Below are 19,435 nucleotides of genomic sequence, written 5' to 3'. Positions count from 1 at the left end.
GGCTCAGCCCCGCTGTTATTCATGACTAAATCATGGACTAAATAAGGAAGTGCAGGACTTCTTGTGTTGGGAAGATGGCAATGAGTGATAGAGGGGGTGGGGACACTCGTCCTATAATCCCCTCATCACTGTCACTCCTATAAATGACAGTTCTCGTTGTTTCCTCACTCTCTGACTAAGGTCCATGAATAAAGAAATGAACTGGTAGGAGATCAGAGGACCCATTTACTAGTTACCTTGAGGGTGGAATTGTAAGATCCTCAGAGACAAAGCTGCCTGATGTGGGCGGAGTCCTGGTTTAGGGGAACCAATCTGCTCATGTCTAGTAATAATCTTTGTATTTCTATTTTAGTAGATGGACGGGAGATGAGGAAAACCTCAGAGGATTGTCTCACTTTGTCTCCAGACTGTAAAGTAGAAGATGAGGACATCACACAGTATAGTCCAGGAGAAAACCCGACTACCTCAAATGTCCATCCGGCACCACACAGTGTAGATGGACCATCGTATTCCTCTTATCCTGAGGAACCTCAGACTGTGAGGGACGGTGCCGGACCATCGTATTCCTCTTATCCTGAGGAACCTCAGACTGTGCGGGACGGTGCCGGACCATCGTATTCCTCTTATCCTGAGGAACCTCAGACTGTGCGGGACGGTGCCGGACCATCGTATTCCTCTTATCCTGAGGAACCTCAGACTGTGAGGGACGGTGCCGGACCATCGTATTCTTCTTATCCTGAGGAACCTCAGACTGTGAGGGACGGTGCCGGACCATCGTATTCCTCTTATCCTGAGGAACCTCAGACTGTGAGGGAACGTGCCGGACCATCGTATTCCTCTTATCCTGAGGAACCTCAGACTGTGCGGGACGGTGCCGGACCATCGTATTCCTCTTATCCTGAGGAACCTCAGACTGTGCGGGACGGTGCCGGACCATCGTATTCCTCTTATCCTGAGGAACCTCAGACTGTGAGGGACGGTGCCGGACCATCGTATTCCTCTTATCCTGAGGAACCTCAGACTGTGAGGGACGGTGCCGTCCTTCCAACAGATAAGATATTTCCCTGTCCTGAGTGTGGGAAGTGTTTCAGTTTGAAAGGCAATCTTAATATTCATAAAAGATCTCACACAGGGGAAAAGCCGTATTCCTGCCCTGAGTGTGGTAAATGTTTCCGTTTGAAATCCAATTTTAATGAGCATAAGCGATCTCACACAGGTGAGAAGCCGTACTCCTGTCCTGAATGCGGGAAATGTTTCTGTACTAAACCCAAACTTAATATTCATATAAGATCTCACACAGGAGAGAAACCATATTCCTGCCCTGAGTGTGGCAAATGTTTTAAACTTAAATCACTTCTTGTCTCACATCAGAGATCTCACACAGGGGAAAAACCATATTTCTGTTCTGAGTGTGGGAAATGTTTTTCACAGAAGTCCCAACTTACAAAACACCGGAGGTCTCACACGGGAGAAAAGCCGTATTCCTGTTCTGAGTGCGGAAAGTGTTTCAATTCAAAATACCATATGAATGAGCATAAAATTACTCACACGGGGGAGAAGCCGTATTCCTGTGCTGAGTGCGGGAAATGTTTTTCAATGAAGTCCAATCTTAACTCACATCAGAGGTCTCACACGGGGGAAAAGCCTTATTCCTGTGCTGAGTGCGGGAGATGTTTTTCAGTGAAGACCAGTCTTTACGCACATCAGAGATTGCACACGGGGAGGACTCCGTATTCCTGTCCTGAGTGCGGGAAATGTTTTTCATTCCAGTCCACTCTTTACACACATCAGAGATCTCACACGGGGGAGAAACCATATTGCTGTGGTGAGTGCGGGAAATGTTTTTCAATGAAGACCAGTCTTTACACACATCAGAGAGTGCACACAGGGGAGAAGCCGTATTCCTGTCCTGAGTGCGGTAAATGTTTTTCAGATAAGTCCTATTTTTGTAAACATCAGAGATCTCACACGGGGGAGAAGCCCTATTCCTGTCCTGAGTGCGGGAAATGTTTTTCTAGAAAGTCCTATTTTTCCAGACATCAGAGATCTCACATGGGGGAGAAGCCCTATTCCTGCCCTGAGTGCGGGAAATGTTTTTCACTAAAGGGCAATCTTAACACACACCAGAGATCTCACACGGGGGAGAAGCCGTATTTCTGTCCTGAGTGCGGGAAATGTTATTCACATAAGACCGATCTTTGCAGACATCAGAGATCTCACACGGGGGAGAAGCCATATCCCTGTCCTGAGTGAGGGAATGGTTGATTACTGAAGTCCTGTCTTCCTGTACATAAGGCTTCCCACACAACCCTCGAGGTGTATTAGTGAGTGCGGGAAATGTCTTGTATATGAATGTTGCTGGACATGTGGGGAAGAAGCACACCCTGATATACACCTCAGATATACTCCATGGCTGATCTTCATCATGTAAGAAACAGTTGATAAGAAGATCAGAGATCACCAAAGACATGGATGAAGTGTTGTACCGTGTTGGCCATTGATAGCGGGAGAAAAATAAAAATGGAGTCATTACCTCTCATTGGCTGAGTACATTTTGTGGTGTAAACTCTTGCAAGAGGTCTGTTTTCTCAAGTCGTCTTCCAGGACGAAACACGTTAACCTCACCACTTAAAAGGCGGTCCTCTAGGCCGTTTAAAATAAAAATGGAGTCATTACCTCTCATTGGCTGAGTACATTTTGTGGTGGAAGACTTCACAGACATTTAGGGATCTGTTTTAAAAAAAAACAAATTGTTGAATGAATGTGACACGCGTTCGTCCAGTCATGACAAATATTGGATCATCGGCTCCATCTAGGGGAAAACAAATCTGCCACTGTGGTATTAATTCTTCATTTCGGCCACTAGATGGAGCTGACAGTCATAGGAAATCACTGTGTTTATTTCAATATAGACAGAATTTGTCACGACTGGGCAAATGCTTGTCACATTCGTTAAACAAATTTTCTATAAATAGCCCCCTTAGCTTCTCCTCGTCAGGCGCGGTTTCATAGAAATAACTGAGATCATACCCATACACTTATGTGTTTAGTAGATATTGAAGGATATAAGTCAATTAAACCAACCATTGACGTAAAACAGAAAATATTTCATTTGGGCACTAGATGGCGCTATGTATCATCGAAATTAGCTCCATCTAGTGGCAAATGCAACAATTTACATTTTAAATCAATAGAAATCATTTAACCAGCTCAACCAATGGCCTAATAACATTAATTTTATGTCCAATTCACACAGAAGGCATGTACATGGACTTTCCCCGGGTGAATTTCCATGCAAATCTTTAATGAATAGACCCCTAAATGTCAGGAGACGTTTATATAAAGATGGGAAGTATGGAGCAGATAAATGAATAGACCTCCCAGCAATGTTATTACCAGGCTGCAGCTAGGGGGAGCTCTAATGTGTGACCACAGCAGAGTGATCCCATCTAGCTCATATTAACTCTTTCGCTGTCAGAGCTGTTTTTACATTGGTGCTAAAATGCACATTTAAGGTCTGGTTAAAACCCCCAAACATATGTTTTCTGAAAGCAGAGGCCCTGGCGAATAAAATGGTGGTGATTGTTAAGGTGTTCCTCATACACAAATGTGCCCTTAATATCCGGGTTTATTTTCTCCTTTTCCCCCATTTTCTATGGTGTGATCTTTTTTTACAATACTTTGTTATAATAATGTAACACGTTGTGTATTGTGTTGTACGACTCCGCCTCCACAGTCCAGGCAAGTCATTTTCCTGACCAATCGCATTTCTACCTTTTACTGTTTCCAGATCTTATGACTGCAAATCTTATAAAATTATAATAAAAATGGATCGAAGGAAAAATAAATTGTGTGTGTCGGTGCAATGAGGACAAACTTCAGTATTCAACAATTGCTCATAGGAGATCATAGTTCATCAGAGTTAACCGTGAATAATCAGTACAGAGTGGAGTGGTCAGGAGTATAGCGTCAAACTTGTTCCAGCACTGGGCTCCATTCCGGGACCGAACTCTGAATCTCCGGGACATACATTTAATCCGGGACGGTCCCGGTGAATCAGGGATGGTTGGGATGTATTTATAATGTATCAAGAAATGTATATCTGTCTACAGAACACAGGGGAGATATTGGAACTCTAATTCATGGTCACCTGGAAATAATGAAAAGAAGAAAGTCCATCCAAACCATAAGATTGGTCAGAGACCCGTTGGTATCATTCTGGGCATTGCCAGACTAGGTCTTGGTTACGGAGTGATGGGAAAAAGCATGTTCCATATTCTGAAAGAACAGATGATACAGTTCTCAGTGTGTGTTGTTATCATTGTTATTATTACTCTGGCTGGTTATTATGACTGGCATGGTTCTAATACTCTACTTTAACTTGTGGGAGGGGGGCCTACCGTGCCCATGAACTAGGGGTACCTTTGCCTGAGGGTGTGCTCACCAATGCCCGGGATCAGGTAGGGCCTGCGGTCATGTGCACAGTCTAACATTTGGGCAGTTCTCCGACTTATAGATGAACTTTCACTGCAGATAGTAATGAAGCTAAGTTCCTCTGTTTAATGGTGTCCCATCGCTCTGCACACAGTGGCATTGACTTGTTGCAATCAGAGTAGTGGGATGAGCCACATTCCCTCCACCAGTCCAGCGCATCTCTGTTACCTCACTCCCAGTAACAGAATGATGACTCTGGCATAGGAAATGAGGGATTGGCAGAGGGGGGGAGGATACTGAATGGATGCCAGTGGGGGGATTGGTAGAGAGGGGTGGAGGACAGTGAATGGAAACCAGTGGAGGGATCAGTAGAGAAAGATGAAGGCCAGTGGAGGGATTGGCAGGGTGGGGTAGAGGACACTTATTGGAGGGCAGTGGAGGGATTGGCAGAGAGTGGTGGAGGACACTGAATGGAAACTAGTGGAGGGATTGGCAGAGAGGGGTGGAGGACACTGAATGGAGACCAGTGGAGGGATTGGCAGAGAAAGATGGAGGACACTGAATGGAAGCCAGTGGAGGGATTGGCAGAGAGGGGTGGAGGACACTGAATGGAAGCCAGTGGAGGGATTGGCAGAGAGCGGTGGAGGGCACTGAATGGAAACCAGTGGAGGGATCAGTAGAGAAAGATGAAGGCCAGTGGAGGGATTGGCAGGGTGGGGTAGAGGACACTTATTGGAGGGCAGTGGAGGGATTGGCAGAGAAAGATGAAGGACACTGAATGGAGTCCAGTGGAGGGATTGGCAGAGAGTGGTGGAGGACACTGAATGGAAACTAGTGGAGGGATTGGCAGAGAGGGGTGGAGGACACTGAATGGAGACCAGTGGAGGGATTGGCAGAGAAAGATGGAGGACACTGAATGGAAGCCAGTGGAGGGATTGGCAGAGAGGGGTGGAGGACACTGAATGGAAGCCAGTGGAGGGATTGGCAGAGAGGGGTGGAGGACACTGAATGGAAGCCAGTGGAGGGATTGGTAGAGAGGGGTGGAGGACGCTGAATGGAGGCCAGTGGAGCGATTGTCAGAGAGCGGTGGAGGGCACTGAATGGAAACCAGTGGAGGGATTGGCAGAGAAAGATGGAGGCCAGTGGAGGAATTGGTGGGGTGGAGGACACTGAATGAAAGCCAGTAAAAGGATTGGTAGGGAGGGTTGGAGGACACTTATTGGAGGGCAGTGGAGGGATTGGCAGAGAGGGGTAGAGGACACTGAATGGCGGGCAGTGGAGGGATTGGCAGAGAGGGGTGAAGGACACTGAATGGAAGCCAGTGGAGGGATTGGCAGAGAGGGGTGGGGGACACTGAATGAAAGCCAGTGGAGGGATTAGCAGAGGGGGGGTGGAGGACACTGAAATGAAGCACATGGAGGGATTGGCAGAGAGGGGTGGAGGACACTGAATGGAAGCCAGTGGTGGGATTGGCAGAGAGTGGAGGAGGACACTGAATGGAAACTAGTGGAGGGATTGGTAGAGAGGGGTGGAGGACACTTAATGGAGGTCAGTGGAGGGATAAGCAGAGGGAGGTGGAGGACACTGAATGGAAGCCAGTGGAGAGATTGACAGAGAGGGGTGGAGGACACTAAATGAAAGCCAGTGGAGGGATTGGCAGAGAGGGGTGGAGGACACTGAATTTAAGCCAGTGGAGGGATTAGTAGAGAGGGGTGGAGGACACTATATGGAGGCCAGTGGAGGGATTGGTGGAGAGGGGTAGAGGACACTGAATAGGGCCAGTGGAGGGATTGGCAAAGAGTGGTGTTGCAAGTGAGTCCAGTGAGTATGTGAGTGAACTATTGTAGACTGGCCAGGTCAGGACAGGGGGGTGATTTTGTCATAGAGGTGGTCAGTTGCAGAGTAGAAAAGAGGGGGATTAAAGGTTTCTACGGGTAATTGTTTGATGCTTGTAGGGACAGGTAGTTAAAAACAAGAACTCTGTTCTTAAGTGATCATCAACTAATGATGGTTGTGATCAGAGAGAGGAAAGGGGCTGTGGGTGAGGTTGCCAGGAGTGCAAAGATGGGAGAAAACAAGGTTAAGTGTATTACCATCAGAGCCAGTGGTGTCCATTGTGCTAGGTCAAAGATGAAGTTAAATTGAGATGTAGCTGGTCTGTTTACATTAATTAATAGGGATTTTAAAATCACCAAGAATGATAGTGGATATTTGAGAGGACAGAAGGTAGAGTAACCAGGCAGAGAAGTCATCAAAAAAGTTCCACACCAGTCCAGGAGGCCAATAGATTATTGCAATCCTCAGAGAAATTGGAGAAAACAGACTAATACAGTGAGTCTCAAAAGAAGAGAAGGCTAGAGAGGGAGGGGTAGAAAGGGCTTGAAAGGTTCTCTGTGGGGATAGGAGTCCAACTCCACCTCCTTCCCATTCACTGGGTCTGGGTGAGTGAGTCCAGTGGAGGCCTTCATGGGAGAGGGCAGCGGGAGAGGCAGAGTCAGATTCTTGAAGCCAGGTTTCAATGATTGCAAGTAGGTTAAGGGAATGGGAGACAAAAAGGTCATGGACAGAGCTGAGCATGTTACAGACAGAGCGGACATTTCAGAGGGCACATGAAAAGGGGGGTTTGGAAGCCAGGGGATCAGGATTACACTGAGTGGATTGCATCTGTTGCCAGTGGAAGGAGGGTGCCGGATGTGGGGTGACAGTGAGCTACCAGAGGACCAGGATTAGGGGAGATATCCTCAGAGATTAGAAGAAGATAGAGGGTGAAGAAAGTAAGATGGGCACAGGATGTATATGAGTGTGTAGCACCCTCTAGTGTGTGCTAGAAGTAGTATAGGTATGTTAGTGTAGGTTTTGTTAGTGTAGGTAAATTTAGTTAGCTCAGGGCTAAGCCTGAGCTGTGAATTTGGGTCAGGGTTCAGTGAGTCAGGGCTGGATGACTCATCCTGACAGCTCTCCTGGTGCCTCCCCCTGTTTCTGGAACATTGGAGAATGTTCTAGAGCTAGTGGGCAGGAGCGGCCATGAATATTTGTGAGACCTCAGCCAATCCCCAGTAGAGGGCAGGCAGGGGGGCAGAGTTTACCTCATAAATAGATATGGGCCATGCCAGCAAAGGCAGTCAGGTGGAAGATGCTGAGGAGGCTGTCAATGGCCATCAGGGGTGCCCCCTAATCTGGGGGTGGGTGACTTTGGACCGGGGCTTGGATGCTGGAGGATTCCTGCTAAAACACAGAGGAGGAAGCCTTCCTGGAGGCACGGGAGCAAGAGAGGACAGAGTGAGTAGCACTGGGGGAACTACAATGGATGGAGACTGCCACATGTAGTCAGTCTCCCTTGAAGACACCGGTGTGCTTATGTCTTCCGCCTTTCTCCTGAGAGTCAGCCAGGTGGGCTAGTGAAGAGTCAGGCGAGTGGGCTAGTGAAGAGTCAGGCGAGTGGACTGGTGTAAAGGGGCATATGCAGCTAGGTGGGGTGGCATTGCCTGAAGAATTGGTGTTGGGCTCAATGACCACAGAAGATGTCAAGGAGAAAGTTGAAGCTGGGTCACCACTGTATTACTGTTAAAGGCTAAGTTCACCTTTACAGAAAACTCTGTAAGGTGAACTTACACAGGTCCCCCTCCCCCCCCCCCCCCCGATCCCACTTACCTGTACCGCCGTGATCTCTGGTTCTAAGTCACGGTATATTCGCGCCAGGTGCCCAGGGCTTGGAAATCCTCCTGAGCTGAATGTCCAAAACATCCCTCATCAGGGAGACGTTTTGGAACATGGAGCATTCTAATTGGTCAGTGCCCTCACTTGGGCAGCACGGACCAATCAGCAGCCTCATAGCCCGTCCTGTCAGCCATGTAGAAGACGTGAGGATGGAGAGAGGATTTCTAAGCCACGGGCTTAGAACCGGAGATTGCGGCGGACCGAGGGGGGGGGGGTGAGGAGGGGGACCTGTGTAAGTTCACCTTACAGAGTTTTCTGTAAAGGTGAACTTACACTTTAAGGGACTGTGAGTTCCTGCCTGTAATGGGCTATGTCTGAGCTGACAATCAGACCTTGTCAGCTCCCATCAAGGAGTGAGTCAGTCAGAGCCAAGTGTGTACAGATGGCTGAAGAATTGGAGGCTGTATATAGAGACCGTGGATATGAAATTGTCCCTGAAGTTGATGAAGTCAAGTGGGCATCCCATAACCTCCCATCCATAGCTCTCAAACAAAGCTATACACTGTTCTCTGTCTCTGTGTCAGAAACCATGAATCAGACTGAGTCAGAAGTACAGTCAAATCTCACTTGTTTAATAATAATAAAAAAGGTAAACAGAGTAAACGTAGTCAAAACATAGCCAGAGTTCAGGAACCGGAACGGATAGTCAGACAAGCCAAAACGTCAGGGTTGCCAGAGATGAGCGTAGTAGAACAGCAAGCAGGATCTGGAGCCAGAAGGAATGTCAGCCAAGCAAGTCTTTAACAGGAAAACAGAACACATCACTAGAGCGTCTCTAGTGATGTGACCAAGGCGAAGTCAGAGATTATCTGGGCTGGACCGCTTAAGTAGGCAGGACTGATGAGCAGGGTATCATCAACAGGTGAGTCACTGTGGAGAGAAAGGAGCTGGCAATTAGCCGACAGCTGAGCGGCCAGCTTTGAGAAGGAAGGGCTGAGCCCAGCCCTGACACTCTGAGGTGTTGGTGAAGATTCTGCATGCCTGGTTGTACAGGAGTTGGGGGATCCCTTCTATCTGCAGCTCCTACGTGGGTTTGCTACAAGTGCATGTACCTCCCTGTCCTAATGTTTGGGTCTGCATGTGGGTTCAGTATTTACAAGAGGTGATGAGTACAGTAGTAAGGAGAGGGTAGAAGTGAGGGTGATAGGTAAAAACTGTGGGGTGGAGAAGAGGGGTAAAGAAATGAGAATTTGAGAAGGGAGGATACTAATCTGAGAAGGAAGAGAAGAAGGGGCATATTAAAGGGTAGAGGGAGTAGGAATCAGTAAGAAAAGATTTACAAAATGTTGGTTTGCTTGTGGTCAGTCCAGAGTGCAGTTGATTTCTTTGTTGTTTCTTTCTACTGCTTTAGTTGTTGAACACTTCTGCAAAACAAGACTAATACAGTGAGCCTCGAAAGAAGAGAAGGATAAAGAGGGAGGGGTAGGAAGGAACTGAAAGGTGCTCAGTGGGGATAGAAGAAAACCAACACCACCTCCTTTCCGTCCACTTGGTCTGGGTGAGGTGAGCATGTTACAGATAGAGCAGACATTCCAGAGGGCACATAATAAGGGGGTTTGGAAGCCGGGGGGGGGGGGGGTCAGGATTAAACTGAGTGAATTGCAGCTATTGTCAGAGGAAGGAGGGTGCTGGATGTGGGGCGGCAGTAAGATACCAGAAGCGTAGCAGTAGGGGAGATCTCCTCAGAGATTAGGAGAAGAAAGAGGTTGAAGAAAGTAAGATAGGATGATATGAGTGCATGTACCTCCCTGTCCTGGCGTTTGGGTCAGCATGTGGGTTCAGTATTTACAAGAGGTGATGAGTACAGTAGTAAGGAGAGGGTAGAAGTGAGGGTGATAGGTACAAACTTTGGGGTGGAGAAATGAGAATTTGAGAATGGAGGATACTAATCTGAGAAGGAAGAGAAGATGGGGCATATCAAAGGGTAGAGGGAGTAGGAATCAGACTTGTAAGAAAAGATTTACAAAATGTTGGTTTGCTTGCGGTCAGTCCAGAGTGCAGTTGATTTCTTCGTTGGTTTCTTTCTACTGCTTTACTTGCTGAACACTCCTGCAAAAAAAGACTAATACAGCGAGTCTCGAAAGAAGAGAAGGATGAAGAGGGAGGGGTGGGAAGGACTTGAAAGGTGCTCAGTGGGGATAGAAGAAAACCAACACCACCTCCTTTCCGTCCACTTGGTCTGGGTGAGTCCAGTGGAGGCCTCCATGGGAGAGAGCAGCGGGAGAGGCAGAGTCAGATTCTTGAAGCCAGGTTTCACTGATTGCGAGTAGGTTAAGAGAATGGAAGACAAAAAGGTCATGGACAGAGGTGAGCATGTTACAGACAGAGCAGACATTCCAGAGGGCACATAATAAGGGGGTTTGGAAGCCGGGGGTGGGGGGTCGGGATTAAACTGAGTGAATTGCAGCTATTGTCAGAGGAAGGAGGGTGCTGGATGTGGGGCGGCAGTAAGATACCAGAAGCGTAGCAGTAGGGGAGATCTCCTCAGAGATTAGGAGAAGAAAGAGGTTGAAGAAAGTAAGATGGGATGATATGAGTGCATGTACCTCCCTGTCCTGGTGTTTGGGTCAGCATGTGGGTTCAGTATTTACAAGAGGTGAAGAGTACAGTAGTAGGGAGAGGGTAGAAGTGAGGGTGATAGGTAAAAGCTTTGGGGTGGAGAAGAGGGGTAAAAAAATGAGAATTTGAGACTGTGACTTGCCCACAAGCTGATCTAAATTTCTAGGGAGATGGGGCGGGGAAGGATTCATCGATTGATCAATTAGGAAGTGGTCCGTTTATTGGTCCCTTACATTGGTGACCAACGGGAGAAGGATCCCCTTATATGAGTAGTCAGTGGGAGAAGGAAATTCTTACATCGTCATGAAATCATTGCTACTGGAAGACAGAAATTGTTCATTGCTCGAGAAACCCCTAGAAACTTTTGGAGGAACCCTGGCTGAGAAAGGCTGGACTAGGCAGTAATATATTTCTCTCCCCCTTGGTGGGAGTGGAGATGACCCCATCTATAAGGATATACAGTACATACACACACTGCACAAGGCCGTGTTCACACTACGAGACGTTTCTCGGGGGGCTGCAGTTCCTCTGAGCTCCACAAGGTGGTGATCTCACCTATACCATAGAGACAGCACGTCTCTATGGAAGACAGGAATTGATGTCAGACACAGACAGGAAGTGATGTCAGTTACAAACAGGAAGTTCCATGTGCCACGGAGTAGAGAGGAGACTTTGCTGGAAGTGGCTGCAGAGGAGGTAATAAGATCTTATTTTCTATTTAGACCCAGTAACCCCCCCGTCATGTTCCGTCCTCTTCCTCCATAGTCACTGTGACGTCTTTTATCTCCAGCAGATGATGATAAACACATACACTATATTACCAAAAGTATTGGGACGCCTGCCTTTACACGCACATGAAATTTAATGACATCCCAGTCTTAGTCCGGAGGGTTCAATATTGAGTTGGCCCCGCCCTTTGCAGCTATAACAGCTTCAACTTTTCTGGGAAGGCCGTCCACAAGGTTTAGGAGTGTGTCTATGGCAATGTTTGACCATTCTTCCAGAAGCGTATTTGTGAGGTCAGGCACTGATGTTGGATGAGAAGGCCTGACACGCAGTCTCCGCTCTAATTCATCCTAAAGGTGTTTTAGGTCAAAGGTTGAGGCCAGAAATCTGTGCAGGCCAGTCAAGTTCCTCCACGCTAAACTCGCTCATCCATGTCTTTATGGACCTTGCTTTGTGCGCAGTCATGTTGGAACAGGAAAGGGACATCCCCAAACTGTTCCCACAAAGTTGGGAGCATGAAATTGTACAAAATGTCTTGGACAGTGCACAAAGCAAGGTCCATAAAGACATGGATGAGCGAGTTTGGGGCGGAGGAACTTGCACAGAGTCCTGACCTCAACCCGATAGAACACTTTTGGGATGAATTAGAGCGGAGACTGCGAGCCAGGCCTTCTCATCCAACATCAGTGCCTGACCTCACAAATGCTCTTCTGGAAGAATGGTCAAACATTCCCATAGACACCCTCCTAAACCTTGTGGACGGCCTTCCCAGAAGAGTTGAAGCTGTTATAGCTGCAAAGGGCGGAGCCAACTCAATATAGAACCCTACAAACTAAGACTGGGATGTCATTAAAGGTCATGTGTGTGTGTAAAGGCAGGTGTCCCAATACTTTTGGTAATATAGTATGGAAACCAAATAAACCCCTCCAGGGTCAGAACATTCCCCACTTAAGGGAGCAGGAACATTCTCTTCATTTTGGAGATGTTTCCCTACCAATCACCTTCTCACCTCAATCTATGCTAACGGATTATACTATAATAGGGTATGGGGGTTTTATCGAGAGCTGGATTTATAATACGTATGTTTGAATTTATAATCTTTATGGAGGAGGAAACAACTATTCCTGATGTCTGTGAAGGTTCAACACAAGGGATGTGTCTGGATGGTGACTGTATCATTGTGTGTGTCAGGTTCCTATAAGGTGTCAGGATGTCACTGTCTATTTCTCCATGGAGGAGTGGGAGTATTTAGAAGGACACAAGGATCTCTACAAGGACGTCATGATGGACAATCAGCCGCCCCTCACATCACCGGGTAAGAGGAGACTTTATTGTAAAGGAGAGAGCAGTACGGAAGGTCCACCTAGATCCCCCATCATCTGATAAACACATAGAAACAATGTATTCAGTCAGTGTGTGTGTTTCCTACAGATGGATCCAGTAATGGGAACCCACCAGAGAGATGTCCCCGTCCTCTGTATTCCCGGGATTCCACACAGGAAGGTCACACCATCCCTCACCATCATCAGGTAGATGAGGAACAATCACTGATAGTATTATTAGGATCTGTACATTATCTGCATTGTTACAACTGATGTCATTTTTATTGTATATTCAGAGTGGAAACCTGAGAGATCCTAAAGTTGAGGTTAAAGAAGAGATAAAAGAAGAAGATGATGAGGATGGGGTGATGGAGGAGTCAGAGATTCCAAAAAGACACAAAGATATGAATGAGAATACCATGGTGGAGTCATCCAGCTACAGGAACCCACCAGAGAGATGTCCCCGTCCTCTGTATTCCCGGGATTCCACACAGGAAGGTCACACCATCCCCCACCATCATCAGGTAGATGATTGATAATTATTGGTAGTTCTGATTTATACACAGCATGTTTGTTACAATGAATGTTTTATTATATATTCAGAGTGGAAACCTCGGGGATGATAATATTGATGTTAAAGAAGAGTATAAAGAGGAGGATGAGGAGTATGGAGTGATGGAGGAGGTTTCAGAAGGACACAAGGATATGATGGAGCCACCTAATACCAGGAACCCACCAGAGAGATGTCCCCGTCCTCTGTATTCCCGGGATTCCACACAGGAAGATCACACCATCCCTCACTGTTACAAGGTTGGTGGGATGGAGCATCTAGAACATGGACTCCTAGAGACGATGGGTGTATTTTGTATGTAACTTTTATATTTTACAGATGATATTTTCTCTCATTTTCTTGATGTAGAGTGGAGATCCAATCGATATAGAATTTGAGGTTAAATCAGAAGAAGAAGAGAGGTATGTGAGGGATGATCAGCAGTCTATGGAGGAGGATGGAATAACGGGGACATTTATAGAGGAGGACACTCCTACAGAGATCAGCACAGGTGGGTTATTAACACTAAATACATTCCTCCACCCATACTGCTCACTGATTGGTCCAGAGTAGGGCGGGGACTGGGTGATATCAGCCTGTAATCCCCTGGTCACTTTCCTGAGCTGTGTTCCCCGTCCTGTATTCCTGTATTTCTCTCGGATAATCTTCCTTCTCTGTGCTGCAGACACAATTTATGTATCTAGACTGGATTTATGGAGATTCTGGGGTTTAGCTGGCCGCAAAATGTTGAATTTCACCATAGGTGTTGCTCGACCCAGGGACCTGGGGTATGTACCTTGGGTCTTCTGCCCCCTTCCCGGGTCTAGCAAGATCTCAGACAGAAGAATTCTCCCGGGGTTACTTGCTCTGTTATTTGCTGGCTGTGCCGGGTGGAGGGATATGTCTGTATAGTCTCAGACCCAAGTCACTGAGTGCAGTCTCAGGAGATGGGAGGCAGCGGTGTGGGACCTCTGCAACTTGTCTCCAGTAAACATTAAGCCACCAATATTATAAGTCCTGACCCCTGCACTATATACTCTATGTTGTACATTACATACTCCTGACTTCTGCTCTCTCCCCTCTACCCACTGCTATATATACACATAATATGTATTCTCTTTTGTTACACCCATTTCCTACCAGCTGGACATTTTATATCTGATGATGTGATTGGAGCACAGACTTTTACATGGTGATAATAATGTGATAACATCCTCCAACTTTGGAGCCTTAAACAGAAAGTGATAATGAGGGAGGAGTCAATAACCCAATGATGGTGGTCTTCAGGATCAGCCTGGTCTTTATCTTAGTTGGTTAGGGGAACCAATCTGCTCATGTCTAGTAATAATCTTTGTATTTCTATTTTAGTAGATGGACGGGAGATGAGGAAAACCTCAGAGGATTGTCTCACTTTGTCTCCAGACTGTAAAGTAGAAGATGAGGACATCACACAGTATAGTCCAGGAGAAAACCCGACTACCTCAAATGTCCATCCGGCACCACACAGTGTAGATGGACCATCGTACTCCTCTTATCCTGAGGAACCTCAGACTGTGCGGGACGGTGCCGGACCATCGTATTCCTCTTATCCTGAGGAACCTCAGACTGTGAGGGACGGTGCCGGACCATCGTATTCCTCTTATCCTGAGGAACCTCAGACTGTGCGGGACGGTGACTTCCTTCCAACACATAAAAGGTTTCCCTGTCCTGAGTGTGAGAAGTGTTTCGTTTGTAAATCCAAACTTAATGTGCATATAAGATCTCACACAGGTGAGAAACCGTATTCCTGTGCTGAGTGCGGGAAATGTTTTTTGGTAAAGTCCCATCTTTCCCGACATCACCGAATTCACATGAGGGATAAGCCGTATTTCTGTTCTGAGTGCGGGAAATTTTTTTCACAGATTGATAATCTTACTGCACATCAAAGGTCTCACACGGGGAATATTCCAGGAGAAAACCCGACTACCTCAAATGTCCATCCGGCACCACACAGTGTAGATGGACCATCGTATTCCTCTTATCCTGAGGAACCTCAGACTGTGCGGGATGGTGCCGGACCATCGTATTCCTCTTATCCTGAGGAACCTCAGACTGTGAGGGACGGTGCCGGACCATCGTATTCCTCTTATCCTGAGGAACCTCAGACTGTGAGGGACGGTGCCGGACCATCGTATTCCTCTTATCCTGAGGAACCTCAGACTGTGCGGGATGGTGCCGGACCATCGTATTCCTCTTATCCTGAGGAACCTCAGACTGTGAGGGACGGTGCCGGACCATCGTATTCCTCTTATCCTGAGGAACCTCAGACTGTGAGGGACGGTGCCGGACCATCGTATTCCTCTTATCCTGAGGAACCTCAGACTGTGAGGGACGGTGCCGGACCATCGTATTCCTCTTATCCTGAGGAACCTCAGACTGTGAGGGATGGTGCCGGACCATCGTATTCCTCTTATCCTGAGGAACCTCAGACTGTGCGGGACGGTGCCGGACCATCGTATTCCTCTTATCCTGAGGAACCTCAGACTGTGCGGGACGGTGTCAAGAAGTTTTCTTGCAATGAGTGCGGGAAATGTTTCGGTTTTAAATCCCATCTTAATGTGCATAAAAGATCTCACACAGGTGAGAAACCGTATTCCTGTCCCGAGTGTGGGAAATGTTTTATAGTAAAGTCCCATCTTTCCCGACATCTGCAATCTCACACGGGGGATAGGCCGTTTTTATGTTCTGAGTGTGGGAAACGTTTTTTTAAGAGGGATAATCTTACAGCACATCTGAGGTCTCACACAGGGGAGAAGCCGTATTCCTGCCCTGAGTGCGGAAAACATTTCAAAGCGAGACGCAATGTCAGAGAGCATAAAAGAACTCACACAGGGGAGAAGCCGTATTCCTGCCCTGAGTGCGGGAAATGTTTTTCAGTTAAGTCACATCTTTGCAGACATCAGAAATTGCACACAGGGAAGAATCTGTATCCCTGTGCTGAGTGTGGGAAATGTTTTTCACAGAAGTCCAGTCTTTGCAGACATCTGAGATCTCACACGGGAGAGAATCCATATAGCTGTCTTGAGTGTGGGAAAGGTTTTGTAGAGAAGTCCTATCTTACCCGACATCAGAGGTATCACACGGGGGAGAAGCCTCATTCCTGTGCCGAGTGCGGAAAATGCTTTTTCAAAAAAGCAGAACTTCTCAAACATCAGAGATCTCACACGGGGGAGAAGCCGTATCCCTGCCCTGAGTGCGGGAAACGCTTTTCACAGCAGTCCAGTCTTTGCAGACATCTGAGATGCCACACGGGGGAGAAGCCCTATTTCTGTCCTGATTGCGGGAAATGTTATTCAGATAAGTCCCATCTTCAAAGACATCAGAAATTGCACACGAGGGAGAAGCAGCTTTCTGATACTGAGTGAGGGAATTGTTCCTCACTGAAGTCCTGTCTTTCTGTATATCAGAGGGTCCCACACAACCCTCACCAAAAATTGTCGAACTAATGTGACACGCATTCATCCGGTCATGACAAATATTGGGTCATCGTCTCCATCTACCCTGTTTCCCCAAAAATAAGCCCTACCCCGAAAATAAGACCTAGCATGATTTTCAGGGATGGCTGCAATAGAAGCCCTACCCCGAAAATAAGACCTAGCATGATTTTCAGGGATGGCTGCAATAGAAGTCCTACCCCGAAAATAAGACCTAGCATGATTTTCAGGGATGGCTGCAATAGAAGCCCTACCCCGAAAATAAGACCTAGCATGATTTTCAGGGATGGCTGCAATAGAAGTCCTACCCCGAAAATAAGACCTAGCATGATTTTCAGGGATGGCTGCAATAGAAGTCCTACTCCGAAAATAAGACCTAGCATGATTTTCAGGGATGGCTGCAATAGAAGCCCTACCCTGAAAATAAGACCTAGCATGACTTTCAGGGATGGCTGCAATAGAAGCCCTACCCCGAAAATAAGACCTAGCATGATTTTCAGGGATGGCTGCAATAGAAGCCCTACCCTGAAAATAAGACCTAGCATGACTTTCAGGGATGGCTGCAATAGAAGCCCTACCCCGAAAATAAGACCTAGCATGATTTTCAGGGATGGCTGCAATAGAAGCCCTACCCTGAAAATAAGACCTAGCATGATTTTCAGGGATGGCTGCAATAGAAGCCCTACCCCGAAAATAAGACCTAGCATGATTTTCAGGGATGGCTGCAATAGAAGTCCTACTCCGAAAATAAGACCTAGCATGATTTTCAGGGATGGCTGCAATAGAAGTCCTACCCTGAAAATAAGACCTAGCATGATTTTCAGGGATGGCTGCAATAGAAGCCCTACTCCAAAAATAAGACCTAGCATGATTTTCAGGGATGGCTGCAATAGAAGTCCTACCCCGAAAATAAGACCTAGCATGATTTTCAGGGATGGCTGCAATAGAAGTCCTACTCCGAAAATAAGACCTAGCATGATTTTCAGGGATGGCTGCAATAGAAGCCCTACCCTGAAAATAAGACCTAGCATGATTTTCAGGGATGGCTGCAATAGAAGCCCTACCCTGAAAATAAGGCCTAGCATGATTTTCAGGGATGGCTGCAATAGAAGCCCTACCCCGAAAATAAGACTTGGCATGATTTTCAGGGATGGCTGCAATAGAAGCCCTACTCCGAAAATAAGACCTAGCATGATTTTCAGGGATGGCTGCAATAGAAGCCCTACCCCGAAAATAAGACCTAGCATGATTTTCAGGGATGGCTGCAATAGAAGCCCTACGCCAAAAATAAGACCTAGCATGATTTTCAGGGATGGCTGCAATAGAAGCCCTACTCCAAAAATAAGACCTAGCATGATTTTCAGGGATGGCTGCAATAGAAGCCCTACTCCGAAAATAAGACCTAGCATGATTTTCAGGGATGGCTGCAATAGAAGCCCTACCCTGAAAATAAGGCCTAGCATGATTTTCAGGGATGGCTGCAATAGAAGCCCTACCCTGAAAATAAGGCCTAGCATGATTTTCAGGGATGGCTGCAATAGAAGCCCTACCCCGAAAATAAGACTTGGCATGATTTTCAGGGATGGCTGCAATAGAAGCCCTACCCCGAAAATAAGACCTAGCATGATTTTCAGGGATGGCTGCAATAGAAGGCCAACTTGAAAATAAGGCCTAGCATGATTTTCAGGGATGGCTGCAATAGAAGTCCTACCCTGAAAATAAGACCTAGCATGATTTTCAGGGATGGCTGCAATAGAAGCCCTACCCTGAAAATAAGGCCTAGCATGATTTTCAGGGATGGCTGCAATAGAAGCCCTACCCCGAAAATAAGACTTGGCATGATTTTCAGGGATGGCTGCAATAGAAGGCCAACTTGAAAATAAGGCCTAGCATGATTTTCAGGGATGGCTGCAATAGAAGCCCTACTCCGAAAATAAGACCTAGCATGATTTTCAGGGATGGCTGCAATATATAAGCCCTATCCCAAAAATAAGACTTGGCATGATTTTCACGGATGGCTGCAATATATAAGCCCTACCCTGAAAATAAGACCTAGCATGATTTTCAGGGATGGCTGCAATATATAAGCACTACCCCAAAAATAAGACCTAGCATGATTTTCAGGGATGGCTGCAATAAGAGCCCTACCCCGAAAATAAGACCTAGTTAAAGTCCTTGTAAAAAAACATGTAATCCGTTTTTGTAAAAAGATGATGTAATGTGCAGTGTGCCTCCTTTTTGTAACTTTTATTGTGGAAAATACCTTCTTTCCAGCGCCGCTGATCGTTCACGTGACCCCGCCGGAGATCTTCTCCTCCCGGCTGACGTCAGCGGCCCTCTACGGTGCTCGGAGTGGGGCTGGTGTCACCAAATAAATAAGACATCCCCTGAAAATAAGCCCTAGTGTGTGTGTGTTTTTTTTTTTGTAGGCAAAATTAATTTAAGACCCGGTCTTATTTTTTGGGGGAAACGCAGGTAGTGGCAAAAATCTGGCACTGTGGTATTAATACAACATTTTGGCCACTAGATGGAGCTGACAGTCAAAGGAAATCATTCATTTTAAATATGGCCGGAATCGTTCACCGCTGGGCGGATGTCACATTCCTTCAGCAATATTTCTATAAATAGACCCCTTAGTTTCCTTCGTAAGGCGC

The 19,435-nt window shown here is 46.8% G+C and overlaps 1 protein-coding gene across 1 annotated transcript; it reads left to right on the top strand.

Moving 5' to 3' along the window:
• Window positions 1-252: 252 nt before the first annotated feature.
• LOC141106827 (uncharacterized) lies at window positions 253-17,575 on the top strand. Its single transcript, XM_073597755.1, has 2 exons — window positions 253-2,250; window positions 14,682-17,575. Exons 1-2 carry the CDS (start codon window positions 280-282, stop codon window positions 16,710-16,712), a joined length of 4,002 nt encoding a protein of 1,333 aa, XP_073453856.1. The 5' UTR covers window positions 253-279; the 3' UTR covers window positions 16,713-17,575.
• Window positions 17,576-19,435: the final 1,860 nt, after the last annotated feature.

This window comes from Aquarana catesbeiana, linkage group LG08 (assembly GCF_042186555.1).
Source record: "Aquarana catesbeiana isolate 2022-GZ linkage group LG08, ASM4218655v1, whole genome shotgun sequence".
Taxonomy (NCBI): Eukaryota; Metazoa; Chordata; class Amphibia; order Anura; family Ranidae; genus Aquarana; species Aquarana catesbeiana.
The sequence above is the reverse complement of the archived record's forward strand: the minus strand, read 5'-3'. Positions and strand labels throughout refer to the sequence as shown.